Source organism: Stenella coeruleoalba (assembly GCF_951394435.1).
Source record: "Stenella coeruleoalba genome assembly, chromosome: 18".
Lineage (NCBI taxonomy): Eukaryota > Metazoa > Chordata > Mammalia > Artiodactyla > Delphinidae > Stenella > Stenella coeruleoalba.
The window spans coordinates 17,873,686-17,887,558 of record NC_137164.1 but is presented as its reverse complement, the minus strand read 5'-3'; the positions used below and the strand labels follow the sequence as shown (position 1 = coordinate 17,887,558).

The 13,873-nt window shown below is 40.0% G+C and overlaps 1 protein-coding gene across 1 annotated transcript in view; it reads left to right on the top strand.

Annotated features, from left to right (window-relative positions):
* The window catches only part of LOC307176897 (histone-lysine N-methyltransferase SETDB2-like), an 81,052-nt gene extending 69,187 nt beyond the window's left edge, over window positions 1–11,865 (top strand). The window contains exons 15-23 of the mRNA XM_079903415.1: window positions 250–383; window positions 3,529–3,563; window positions 3,757–3,828; window positions 5,156–5,211; window positions 5,975–6,157; window positions 6,598–6,649; window positions 7,372–7,503; window positions 9,048–9,119; window positions 11,042–11,865. Of these exons, the coding sequence (XP_079759541.1) occupies window positions 250–383; window positions 3,529–3,563; window positions 3,757–3,828; window positions 5,156–5,211; window positions 5,975–6,157; window positions 6,598–6,649; window positions 7,372–7,503; window positions 9,048–9,119; window positions 11,042–11,181 (876 nt within the window). The 3' untranslated portion in view covers window positions 11,182–11,865. The remainder of the gene's footprint in view (window positions 1–249; window positions 384–3,528; window positions 3,564–3,756; window positions 3,829–5,155; window positions 5,212–5,974; window positions 6,158–6,597; window positions 6,650–7,371; window positions 7,504–9,047; window positions 9,120–11,041) is intronic.
* Window positions 11,866–13,873: the final 2,008 nt, after the last annotated feature.

The following is a 13,873-nucleotide window of genomic DNA, read 5'->3' as shown; positions in this document are numbered from 1 at the left end:
GGAGAGGGGGTTTTTTTGGAAGCAAAAAGGGTTTTCTGCTTTTAATCAGATCATTACAAAACATTCCAGTTAGTTGAGGTTTTGCTGAAATTTCAAAAAGAGCAGCTGAATGTCAGGACCAGGTGTTTGTAGCTGAGGACATTAGGACTGCCAACTTAAAAATAATATTTGATGACATCTTTAACTTTAAATTTTAACAAAGATTCTGAAAGATCAGGTGCTTACTCAGTAAAATCTGTTCTTCTGTAGAAATGCACATTTTGTGGGAAAGCAGGAGCCACCGTGGGATGTGATTTAAAATCCTGTCTCAAGAATTACCACTTTTTCTGTGCCAAGAGTGACCATGCAGTTCTACAAGCTGATGCATCTAAAGGAACTTACAGGTATCTAATAAAACAGTTTTAAAGCCACGTTTGGGGGATGGAATAAGGACAAGGAGACTTTTTAAAGCTAATTTTATGCAAATGATTTCCAAGTAAGAATGTGGTTTGGGAGATGCCCAGCTGGGAACCTAACTTGAAAGTACCTTCCCTAAGTGTCATAGGAAGAAAAGAAGCAGGGTTGGTTTTGTTTTGGGTTTTACTCTCCCTGCATCCTTTCTTTCCTCATAGAAAGCACTGGTTGACATGGTAGCACAAGTAACCTAACGGTGGCCACGAGGCTGGGAACCAGTTCACACTCGCTCTTTTCTGTAAACAGGAAAGGAGCCTGACTTGTTAGTTCTAGGTCCATGCTTTACCCATCTTGTCTCCAAATGAATGTATTTTCCCATCACTCTCACCACCCTCTTAACTATAAATAGCCTCTAAAAATGATAAAGAAACTATGCAGCAAATACAGTTATCAGTCATTAAGTCCTTGAAGAAATTTACACCTTGTTTGTGTTGCCTTTGGCTTTGAAATCTTGCTCCTTGTTTTTCAATAATTCTTTAATGTTAACTTTGATCCAGTAAGGCATATTTCAAGTCCAAAACAAGTATATTTGTTTTATCCAGGAAGAAACGTGATCTTCCTTCTGATGAAAGAAGTCAGTTCAGTTAAGTCATTATACAGTTTAGTCAGAAGAAATCAGTAACCCAGTTTTTAATTGATTCAGGTCATGTTCAGCGAACTCTTTTTTGTACATAGATGCAGTCTAGAATATGTCATATAAAGGTGAAGGAAATAACAGTCAAAAGGTTAGGTTTGACCTTTTTAAAATTATGAGATGGAATAAAACAGAGAATGATGGTCTAATGTTGACGAGCCAGGCAGACACTTCTCACTTCTTTGGGGCATATGAATAGATTCTGATTGAACTGGACATTTTAAATTTCAGTGAAACATATACATTTTTTTTCAGGCATAGTATCTGAATAATAGGATTAGTGTTATGAGAGAATTATTTTTATTTTTTTATTTTTTTAATTGAAGTAGTTGATTTACAGTGTTGTGTTAGTTTCAGGTGTACAGCAAAGAGATTCAGTTATACCCATATATATATATATTCTTTTCCCTTTATAGGTTATTACAAAATATTGGGTATAGTTTCCTGTGCTATACAGTAGGTCCTTGTTGGTTACCTATTTTACTGATATATATAGTAGTATGTATATGTTAATCCCAAACTCCGAATTTATCCCTTGCAGAGGATTATTTTTAATATGATTTTTGTAAGATCTGTTACATTCCTAAATGATACTTTAAAATTCCATATGGAGGGTAGATTTTTTTCCCCCTGTGGGCATATATCTCCAATTTTATCAGTGTGTTCCAGAACTATTTTATTTTATTACTTTATCTTTTAACCACTTACTTTATGCCAGGAATACTTCAAAGTACTTTACAAATGTTATTTCGTTTAATACTCTAATAGCCCAGTAAGGTAGGTACTACTATCCCCATTTTAAAGATGAGGAAACTGAGGCCCGACAGTAATTTGTATCCAGGCCACACATTTGGTAAGAGGCAGAGCTGGGCTTCAGGGCTCCAGAGTCTTTGCTCTTTGACACCATATCCTCTTTAAGCTTAGCAGCCATATATCCTAAAATGTGGGCAAGCCTAACATTCAAAGAAGTTTGTTAAATAATTTAAAATCTGATTTTACACAGGTATTTTCTTGCTTGAGACTAGACAGGAAATGTGTAAATATGTTAATTTTATATTCTTTTTATATTTGATTTGCTGAGAAACTCATGAATTGAAATATTCTGTTTCACTTTTATTATTTACCTTCCCAAAGAGCTTATTTTATTATGACTTCTCCAAAGACCTAAAACACCCACTAAAAAGACTGTTAGCAGAGCTATAAGGTCAAACAAAAAGGAGTCAAGTTCCTGCTATACCTTAAAGTCTGAAAAAATACTGATCATATATTAGTAGAACCAATGAATAGAGACTCATAAAATAATCTTCTTCGTCATAGTTTTATCAGGTATCAGGTGAACTTTTTCATTTTTAAATTGAATTTAAGCATTTGGAGTGGCTGTCACGCACAAGACCCCTTGTTAGGTATAGTGAGAATATAAAGAGAAACAAGATGTGAACTAAAACTATCACCTCACAGGAGGACCAGAAGGTCAAACCTAGTAGGAGCACGTGGCCTGATGGGAGCAGGAGGGGATTTACATGAAACTGGCTTGGACTTCAGTTGATAATTGTTGAAAACGGGTGATGGGTTGGGGGCATGGGAGTTCATCACATCTCCACTTTTATATATGGTTGAAAAAAAAAATTAAGTACCTGGCAAACAAAAGTGCTGAGAAACCAGAATCTGAAGGGCGAGGAGATTAATATCGATTGGGGGTGGGTGGGTGGGGTGCTGGGAGGACTGCATGGAGGAGGCAGGAACTGATGTACGACAGGAAGAGTTCATACATTCCCCTAGGTGAGGGGGACCCTGCATCATGAGGGTCAGCACCGTAAGGAAGGGAACTGGGGGCTGCGGAGGAAGAAAGGCTGGAGAGAAAACAGGGCCTGAGCAGCTCCTTCAGGTTTACTCACTGCACTTCTTTGCTCTAGCTGCTCTGCTTCTTCCTTCTCTTCTAGGGCACTGATTAGTTCTAAGCTCATGCAGTTCAAATCTAAGATCTGGGGGAGATGCCTGTTGAGTTAGAAAACTACTTTCCCGTCACATAATGCATGCAATTTTGTGCTTATTGTTGAAAGTCAGCAGAACTTTGTGTAGTCAGATGAAAACTTGTGTCTTAGCTGTTGGATCTCTTAAGTATTTTCTTTATACAGTAAAATCTTACTGACCACTGTATATGAACAAGTATTGTTCAAAATACGTAGTCAGCACTCACCCCTGCAGAGAGCACGCTGACCTGTTCAAGGGCACAGGGGACGCTGGCACAGGGTCCATCTACACTTGATGTCTGTCAGTAACTACACAGGCTTGAACAGCAATTTTGTTTTTAACAAATAAATATTTAAGGTTAAGCCCGCATGAAAAACAGATTAGTTCCCTTTTAAATTACAGTGCAATAGGCATAATATTTGAAAAGTGTAAATACAATTATTTGACTCTTTGAAATTTCATGTTTTCAGAGTATTGTGCCAACAACATGCTGACCTTCAAAATGGTAAGTCTATAAAATTTAGTGGTGTGGGTTTAAAGAAAGGTAAACCTTCGGTAAGACATGGAATAATCTGATTTACTGGCCTCACTAAGTTAAAATACAAATTTTTGAGTCAAAATGTTACATACTTTTAAAATTGTCAGTCCCTGTGCAGTGTGCAGTATAATGAACTAAACTTTTCTTCTTCGTGAACTAGACCTACTCTCAGTGAAGCCTTTGTCTGGTGTCCTCCATTCTCACTCCAGTCAGCTGACCAGACCAAAACATGGTAAGAAGCTTTGACTTTTGTGACTACTTGTCTTCTGAGAAGACTATCAGAATCTTCAGTAGATAAAACTGATAAAGTGCTGTATGTTCCCTGAATGCAATTCTCCTAAGAATGCATGATTAGCCTTTCCGTTCTGAGGAAAATTGGGTCCTGGCTACCTGGGGTTACCTGACCTTTGTGTACTGCCGGAAGAGCAGTCTTGCCAACACAAGATGTGGAATGATCTCTGTGGACAGGAGTCGGCCCTCTTTGGGAAAGGCTTATTAGTTCCCTGTCATGCCAGCTGCATTTTGTGGTGTAAGCAACGCTCTCTAAACAATAGCGTTGCCCTTCAGCCATTCCCCTTGCAACTTATCAAATACTATCAAAAACATTGCTGTCAGTCAGTGTTCACTGACAGGGAAAGATGACAATAATGTATTCGTTTTAAAAAGCATATTATAACACTGTAACGAATCCTCTCCCCAGAGGAAACCATCATTGTTTCTTTCGAATTCTTCCAAAAATGTTCTGTGTATAGAAACATACCTACTACTATATTTTGCTTTTTCACTTAGTATATCTTAGAAATTCTTCTCTATCAGTGGGTATAAGTAGATCTTGCCTCATTTTTAAAAGGCTTCATAGTATTCCACTATGTATATTATTCAGTTGTATAGCTGAACCACAGTTGAACTAGTCTCTGCGTGACTGACATGTAAGTTATTTCCAGCTTTTTTCTATCACATTTAATACTGTAACTAACATTTTTCTCCACTCATCTTTGTGCCTTTATGTAACAATACTATTAGAAAGACTTCCTGTAAGTAGATTGCTGGGTCAAAGAGTATAAACAATGAAACTCTGGGTAACTGTTGGCTAATTATCTTCTAAAGAGGCCGCACCAGCAGTACACACTGACCCAAATCCTTGCAGACATTATATATTATACATCTTAATCTGATCAATGAAAAATTCTGTTTTACTTTGCATATCTTTACTTACGGGTGAAACTGAGTATACTCCCCTATCTTTTGATCAATTATATTGTTTCCCTGTGATCCAATTTATTTTTCTGTTTAATGAACCCTCTCTCCAGAGTTACCCATTTGCCCATTTTTCCACCCAATTGCCTTTTTTGTATTGATTTATAAGGTCCTTTTATATTTTAAAAATTGGCCTTTTGTCATTTTTTTTTGCAAACATTTAATCTAAGTTTGACATATCTTTTGACTTTGTTATAACCTTTGGTATATAAGAGTTGTACATTTTCTGTAGTCCAGCATCAGTCTTTTCCTTTATGGATTCCACTATCTACATAATTTATACTTTTCTGCTTACTTTTCAGGAGTGAAAAGTAAAAGGGGGAGGAAAAAACATCTCTCAACAGGCAATCCTGTACAGGTAATCTGAATTAATTTCATTATAGCTTTAAGTTTCTCCATACAATGTCTTTTTTTAACCTTCTGAATTTCAGGTGACACAATGATAGATGATGATGAATATTAAAGAGAAGTTGGATGTGTCTTGGGTATCCAAGCACATAACCTCCAGGAGATGACTGTCCCCTGGCTCCTGTAACACATCCCTGGGTACCAAATCAGTGAGAGGATCTGAGCCCACAGGGTGTTTATGGTCTTAAAACAGGCATAGGTGCAGTGGAACATCCTTACCTAGCCAAGTATTTCCCGGCTGTAGGATCCACATTTGACCTAATTTGTGATTCATAATTTTCTGGATTCCTATTCTGTGTAAAGCATATGAAAATGTTTTGGGGATTTGCAACAGCTCGTGTAAGCTTTAATTAATATGAGCCAGCAACTTCTCACCCTATTTATACAAGAGGTGCTTGTTACACCTGTTAATGTTTTGTTAGACAAAAACAAAACTACATTTGATGTTTACATCTACATATGAACATGGAACATGATTTTCACCATAAGTATATCACTGAATTTGGTTTTCACTTTATGCAATACAGTAAGTCCCCTACACACGAACCTTCAAGTTGCGAACTTTCAAAGATGCAAACGTGCATTCACACGTCTAATCACATTCATGTGTCTGGAGTACATTGTCACACGTCTGCATCCTCTACAAGTGGTTGTGCTTTTGTGTACTCTACAGTACTGTATACAGCAGTACAGTAACTTTATTTCAAGCACAGGACCCGAACGTAGAACAGTACACGAAGACTGCAGCAGCTGTTAAGAATGCAACCCAGTGCTCCCATGTCATCTATGACAGGAAAAGAAGAGCTACTACCCAGACATCAAGGGATCGTTTTGTCAAGAGGGTAAAGAGAACTGAATCCAGCAAGGAACCAGAACCTGTGCCATCACCGTCAGGCGTGAGTGAAATTGCACCTTGCCCTCCATCTCCTATTGCTGACGATCCTTCAGCTCTACCATCTCCCACCTCCTCTCCCTCCTCCAGTCAGTAACTCTTCTTGCCTGTTCATTCGATGCCAGCCCCTGTGTGCCAGTTGTTGTACTGTACTACTGTACCTTTCAAGGTACTGTACTGTAAGATTAAAAATGTTTTGTTTTCTGTTTGTTTTTTATGTATTATTTGTGTGAAGAGTATTATAAACCTATTACAGTACAGTACTTACTATATAGCTGATTGTGTTAGTTGGGTACCTAGGCTAACTTTGTTAGACTTACGAACAAATTGGACTTACAAATGTGCTCTCAGAATGGAACTCATTCATATGTAGAGGACTCACTGTATTAAATGTCAACAGTAAAAAATTAGTGTAAAGTAATCTTGATCTTTCTCTCCTTTTAGCCACCGGAAAGAATGGAATTGGATAGGAAGGAAAAGGATGGCAGACACACAGGTTTGCTATAAGTTTTGTCTGTTAACGAATATGACTTACAGTACTTAGTACCATTTCAGAGCTGGTATCCCACTTTATTATTTAGAATTTCAGAGTTGGTATCCCACTTTATTATTCTAGACTTGTAGTAATGAATTATAAGAATAGAAATCTTTTATCATAATTATTCACTCCATCATAACCCCAACGGATCAAAATAACTTATAACAGGTTGGGATGGTCCAACTGCTCTTCAGTATTAAGAAAGGATACAGCTCTTGATATAGAAGCCAGAGTTGCCTGAGTTCAGAATCCAATGACATGCCACCCCTCACACTGTGACCCCCCCCCCCGCCCCCCGCCAAGAAGCTTAAGCCAGTAATTGTAACTTTCTCTTAAGGAAACAGACGTTCCATAATAACAGTCAACTGTGACAGAAAAAAATGAGGGAGGCTGTTATCTCAAAGATTTGAAGCTAAATTTTAGAAAATTCTCTTTATTCATATAATTATTCTAAGCAGAGAAGTTTTTATTTTCACTTTTTATAACATTTCATTGTTTCAGCTTGAAAAAAATGAGGTATGATGAAATTACAATTAATAGAAAAGATAAAGGTGCTGTACGTATTACCTAATAATGCTCATCCACCACTAGGCAAAGTCTGAAGAAGTGACCATAAAGTGATGTATGATTGCTGTCCTGAGACAGACGATTTCCTTCTGAAATGTTTTTTTTATTCTTAGATGCAATTGTGAAAGTTCCTTTTCTTAAGAAATGTAAAGAAGCGGGTCTTCTTAATGCTTTATTTGAAGAAATAGTAGACAAACTTCATTTGATTCACGAAAGACTCAGGGATGACACCACTTCAGAATCAGGTATTGAAATAACAAAATTTCTACATATAGAGACTTCTCACAGACCTACATGTTAAACAAAACCAACACCCCCCCCCCCCAAAAAAGTAAACATTTTCTTTCTGCGCTGTTTCTTTTTTCTTTTCCTTCTTTATCTCATTCTTGAGAGCCTGTTTGGAGGTTCTAGCAGGGGAGTGCAGCTACTTGTATACCCTTGACCGAAGAACGGTCCTCTTCTATCGGGGAAGGTCATCCTCTTCAACCGAGCGCGCAGCTTCGGGAGGGACGCACGTGGAGCGGTGAGGGAGGAAGGGGACACCCGCCTAGCCAGCCAGATCAGCCGCATCAACCCTGGCGATCAGTGGGGTGACACATGTCGCAGCCAGATCGCCTTCACATCCTTTATCTCATTCTTTAATACAATTTATTGTTCCAGATCTCTTGTCTTTTTATAAATCAACAGGAGGTAGGTAATTGACAAAATCATTACTTTAGTAAAAAATACCCTGATTCCCTGAAAGTTTTAATGTCTTTTCCAGAGGTTCATAACTCAGTGACCATCAAGAGAATGGGCAAGTTCAGAACCAGGTTCAGTCACACACCTGCGCTCCCCCCGCTCCCTGCGGCTGAGCACGCTTGCTGCTAAGATCTGAGAGTGGCATTCATTATGCTAGTTTTGATTTGACTCTAATTCTGTTCCTTAAACAAGCAAGTGCCTTTTTTGATACTGTAAAGTATAGAAGAAAGAAGTAATTTTAATGTTTTGGTTGATGTTTGGTTTAGTTAAATGTGGCCTTTCAGAAAGAGCTCTTCGGGACGCTGAAGTTCCATTTGTACACGCAGGTATACAGCCACTTAGCCTTCTCATAACCTGTGTTAGGAGCTTAAAAACTTTATTATAAATACAGTCGACACATAACATGAGTTTGTACTGTACGGGTCCACTTATACCTGAGTTTTTTTCAATAAATACTACGCAATAAAATACTATACAATCCGTGGATACAGAACCACAGATACAGAGGAACCACATATTTGGGAGGCTGACTGTGAAGTTAGTTATGCTTGGATTTGTGACTGCACGGGGGTCAGCACCCCTAACCAACCCCACATTGTTCAAGGGTCGACTGTATAGCTGTCTTAGAAGGAAAAACCTCGACAGTCTGTATTTTGGGTAACAATGTAAAATATATGATTATTTGAAAGGGATTTTTTTCTACAGGACAAAACCAAGAAGTGTAGTTAAGAGCAAACAGACATTTGACATTCTTTTGTTCGTTTACTCTTGTCTCTAGACCAAGCACATCTCGAACTTGAGCATGCCCCTCAGAACCACCAGGGGGGTTTGTTAAAACAGATGGCTGGGCCCCATCCCTGGAGGTTCTGATCCAGTAAAGGTGCTAAGAATCTGGATTTCTAACGAGCTCCCTGGTGAGGCTGCTGCCACTGCAGTCCACAGGGGATGCCTGCTCTGTGTGCTTTTCCTTTTTGAGGGTTATTCTGTGAGGTGTTTCTGCCTATGTAAGTTATTTAAATTAAAACTGAAAATGTTCTTCTTCCTCCAGACTATGAAGAAATTGGGACTTCACTTTTTGACTGCAGATTGTTTGAAGATGCATTTGTAAATATTCAAGCAGGTAAGAGTTATAACTGAGCAGCAAAGTTTATAAACATTTATCATATATATTAAAATAACACTATTCAGGTGATAAAAATCCTATTTTAGAAGAATGTTCACCCTTGCATTAAATGAAAAAGCCCATTAAAAAACAATATGAGCCCTCACACACAGAAGAAAAAATATATATACACAGGGTCACACATGCACACAGAAAAACTGCACATAAATGGAAACAGTAGTTATCTGTAGGTGACTGGATTATAGTAATTTCTTTTGTCTTAGTGCTCATTGTATTTTCCACATTTTATACATACACACAATGCTTTTGTAATCAGAAAAAGAACTCATCTAAAAAAGTGGAAACAAAAAATTAATTGCAAAATGGAAGTATTTGGGCACCATGTTTGGAAATCAGCAGGAACTGGTGAGGCTGTGATAAACCATGCTGCACTGTCTCCCTCTCACTTGGTATGATGTGTATAAATTTCAGTTCTTTCAACATTAATCTTCAAATCTAATGGGAGAGGAAGGGTTGTGATTGATTCTAAAGTTCATCATCAAAAAAAAAAAAAAAAAAAGAATAGCCAAGAAACTTTTGAAAAAGAAAACCTAGTGGAAACAGAGAGTTAACCTTTCCATAAAACATCAAACAGTGGTCCTTTCACCACTATTTCAGATGCCTTCAAAACAGGCTAAGTTTCCACATTGATGAGTCTGACCTGACTTCTCCATCAAGGCTGCCCCACACAGCTGGGCAGGCTGTGCACTGCACATCCCGGTGGGAGTGGAGGGCACAGGTTGACACAGAGTTTAAGGCAGATGGCTCCCCCTGAAGTTGTACACAAACAGTGCCCTAAACTCTGTTCTTTTCCAGAGATGTATTTGTCCTTCCAGCAAGTATATTAGGAAAATAGATTTTCCCTGTGGATAAAATATTAGTTCATATTCCTGTCTCAGTATACACAAGCCTTTCTCATTTTTGTTTTCATATTACACATTTCTATTTGAATTTTGTATTACATTTATAATCAGCAGAAAAAGTCAACAATAGTGTGTTTTTTTACCAGTCTCTTGAGAATGTCTGCATACGTCTTATGGGAATATCCTTTTTTTTTTTTTAAGAGGCCTTTAAATTTTTTTTCTAAAAAGCTTTATTTTGTAGGTGACTTTCATGTATGTTTATTTTTCTTTCATATAAAAGTAACATGTTTGGAACATGTCACTACCTAGGTTAAGTTAGTTGGGAGTACATACAGTATAGTGTAGTATTTGGGGGGTGTGAGCTCCCGGGGGTGACACTATTTGGAATCGCATGAGAACCAACTTAAAAGACTTAACTTCTCACACCCCAACTGATAAAGACTCTTTTGCTTAATTCATCTTTTTCAGTGTTCCAGAAAGTTAACTGCAGGTATACAGATATTCTTGAGGTGTTTAAAAAATTGCCACTGAGTAATATTATAGTTTATAACGCCTAACTAAAGTAGCTTCTAAGTTTCCACAATGAAAGCATTCCTATTTCTAAATAAAACCGAAAGCTTTTATGTAACATTAAAAATTGGATGCATTTCTCTGAAAGATTTGCCCTTAACTCTTGATAGTCTAATGGCATCCTGTCAACATGGATATTGTGTAGCATGAAGGTTATTTAGTTGCTGCTTTCAAATCCTCAAAAGTATACAGAAGTGCCTTTTCTGCTATAAATGTATACAAAATTTTAAAGATTTACAGACCAGCTTTATGTGTGATAAATACTAGAATTGTATCCTGAACTAGAAGAGGAATCAAAAGCATAAAAGCATCAATTCCTGCTCACAAGACCCTAGATCCTTTTCATTTGGGGCACCGCATTGTGTACTATGCACTTTCAGAAGAGGCTAGAAATAGTGCATTGTGTATAAAACTACTGAATAACCTGAAATAATTTTCTTATTATAGCAATAGAGAACAAAATTCATCTATCTGAACAAAGGCAGCAGCAGCTGAAGGACGAGATTGAGCTACTTCAGGGCTTAAAACAAACCTTGTGCTCTGAGCTTCAGTCAAGTTCTACTTCAGATTCTTCTCTGTCTTCTTAAGAATGACCATTTCGTAAGCCACGAATCAAGCACAGTTGCAAACAGGCTGAAAGCTGGAGACGGGCCTGTGAAAGCCACACATCTTTAGCACTAGGGCCCTGGAGTCTCTCTGGCCCTCAAACTCTGATCCTCACCAGCCCTCAACTGTTCTTGCTGATTTGGCATCTTATTCCTTTTTATTGCCTCCTCTTCCTCATCATCATCTCACTTCTACCCCTCCCCCCCAGTAAAATATTTCTGATTCTACTTGAGTAAATTGGGCCATGCCTCCCATCGCTCTAAAAATCCTTTGGTGGATTTTTAGATTTTTAGTTCCCCCCTCCCCCACCCCCACTACAGTGAGCTAAGTGGATTCCAGGTGCTCCTGCCCCCAGGGCCTTTGCACATCCTGCTGTGAAGTCTTCACTGCTCCTCCTGCTGATGTCCTCATACCTATTCCATCTGAGAGTACTTTCTCTTCATATCCCTTTCTCGGTGTAAGCCACTCTATCATACATCAAACCACTGGAGTATAAGCAGTCTGAGGGCAGAAACTCACTATTCCTGTGTTTTCCTCCCTATCACATTCCCAGCAGCTAGCATGCTCAAAAAATGTTGAAAAAATGCATAAACTGTTTTTATCTTTTGAGACTAGTTCCAGCCCTTTAATGTTTCTTTGATATAATAAATCTGAATGTTATACCTGTACCCAACATACCTGTGTGTGTTTAAAATTTCTCTTCAGCCACAGCACATGGGCATAACATCATCTTCAAAACAAACATTTAAAACTGGATGGTCTCTCTGAAGGTTTTTCTCAACCTAACAATATACAATTAAGATTTGTATGCCCTACTACCATGTCTGACCTCTGAAAACTTCACATTTCTACTTTTCTACTACACTACTTTGATCCACAGTAGTGCTACATATTTCAACATGAGTTTGATCTGAGTCTCCAACATGGTATCTGGCACATAATATGCTCAATATCTGCTGAAGAATATGATATAAACGAAAGAACATGTCCATTCCTGTTGTAATGGCAACCCCAGCCCAAGTCATTAATAACTGAGGGGCAAAATCTCAGTGGTTTTCAAATTTGGCTACACATCAGGATCACCTGAGGCACTTAAAAAACTACGGAAGCCAAAAAAAGATTTTGAAAGATGGCAGAGGAGACAGACTCTGAGCTCACCTCATCTGACAGGCACACCAAAATTACAACTATTTATAGAACTATGGATCAAAAAGACCGAAGCAAACAGAAAAGATCTTCTACAACTAAAGATACCAAGAAAACCACAACCAGACAGGGGGTGGGGTGGGGTGCAGAAACACAATACAGTCGAGACCCACACCACTGGGTGGGCGACCCACAAATGGGAGAATAATCACAACTGCAGAGGTTCTTCCCAGCAAACAATGGGTCTGAGCCCCACATCTGGATCCCCAAACCCAAGGGTCTTGTGCCAGGAAGACAAGCCCTATTAACATTTGGCTTTGAAGGCCAGTGGAGCTTACCTTTGGGAGTCCCAGAGGGCAGGGGGAAATAGAGACTCCATTCTTAAAAGGTGCACCCAAAAACTCATGCTCCAGCACCCAGGGCAGAAGAAGTAATTTGAAAGGAGCCTGGGACAGACCTACCTACTGATCGTGGCGAGTCTCCCAGAGAAGGAGGAGGCAACTGGAGCTCACCCTGGGGACAAAGACACTGGCAGCAGCCATTTCTGGGAGCACATTCCACCATGGAGACACTGGCGCCTGCAAGCGCCATTCTGGAATCCTCCCTCTAGCTTATTAGTCTCAGGATCCAGCTGTGCCCCTGCTCACTAGCCTATAGGTACCAGTACCGGGATACTTCAGGCAGAACAACTGGGGTGGAGCATACACGCCCCCTTAAGACCCCCCTGAGCCCACAGCCGTCCCAGGACACAGCCCTGCCCACCAGAGGGCCCAGGACCCAACTCCACATACCAGTGCACAGGCAACAGACCCAGACACCCTGGGATCCAGCTCTGTGCACCAGTGGGCAGGCATCAGCCCTAGAATCCCCTGGGCCCCAGCCCCACCCACCAGCAGGCCAGCACCAGTCGTGGGACCACCTGAGCCCAAGCCCCGCCCACCAGGAGGTAAACTCAAGTTTCAAGACACCCCAGGCCCTGCAGCCAGCTGTGTCAGGAAATGACCCCACCTGCCAGCTGTCTGACACCAGCTCTGGAACCCCTGGGCCCTGCAGTGAGACCCCAGGACCTGGCTTCACCCACCAGTGGGTGGGAACCAGCCCCAGATCTCATGGACCTGACTCCTGGCTCCAGTGAGCCAGCACGAGCCCCAGGGCCAGCCTCCCGGGGTTCCACAGCTGGCCACCTCATGATCCACGCTGCCAACCAGTGACTGGCTCCTCCATACAAGGCAGGGCCTGGCAACCAATCAGACCAGAGGCCAGCCACACCCACCAGGCTGCCCACAGTAGTCAGCCCACCACAGCAGAAGGACCCACACAGCCCACATGGAGGGTGCCCCTATAGCATATAGCTCCGGTGACGAGAGGGGAGTGCATTGCTGGGACACATAAGACATCCCCTACAAAGGGCCACTTTTCCAAAGTCAGGAATCATAACCAACCTACCTGATACCCAGAAATAAATACAGTAAGTTAGGCAAAATGAAGGGACAGAGGAATATGTTCCAAACGAAAGAACAAGATAAA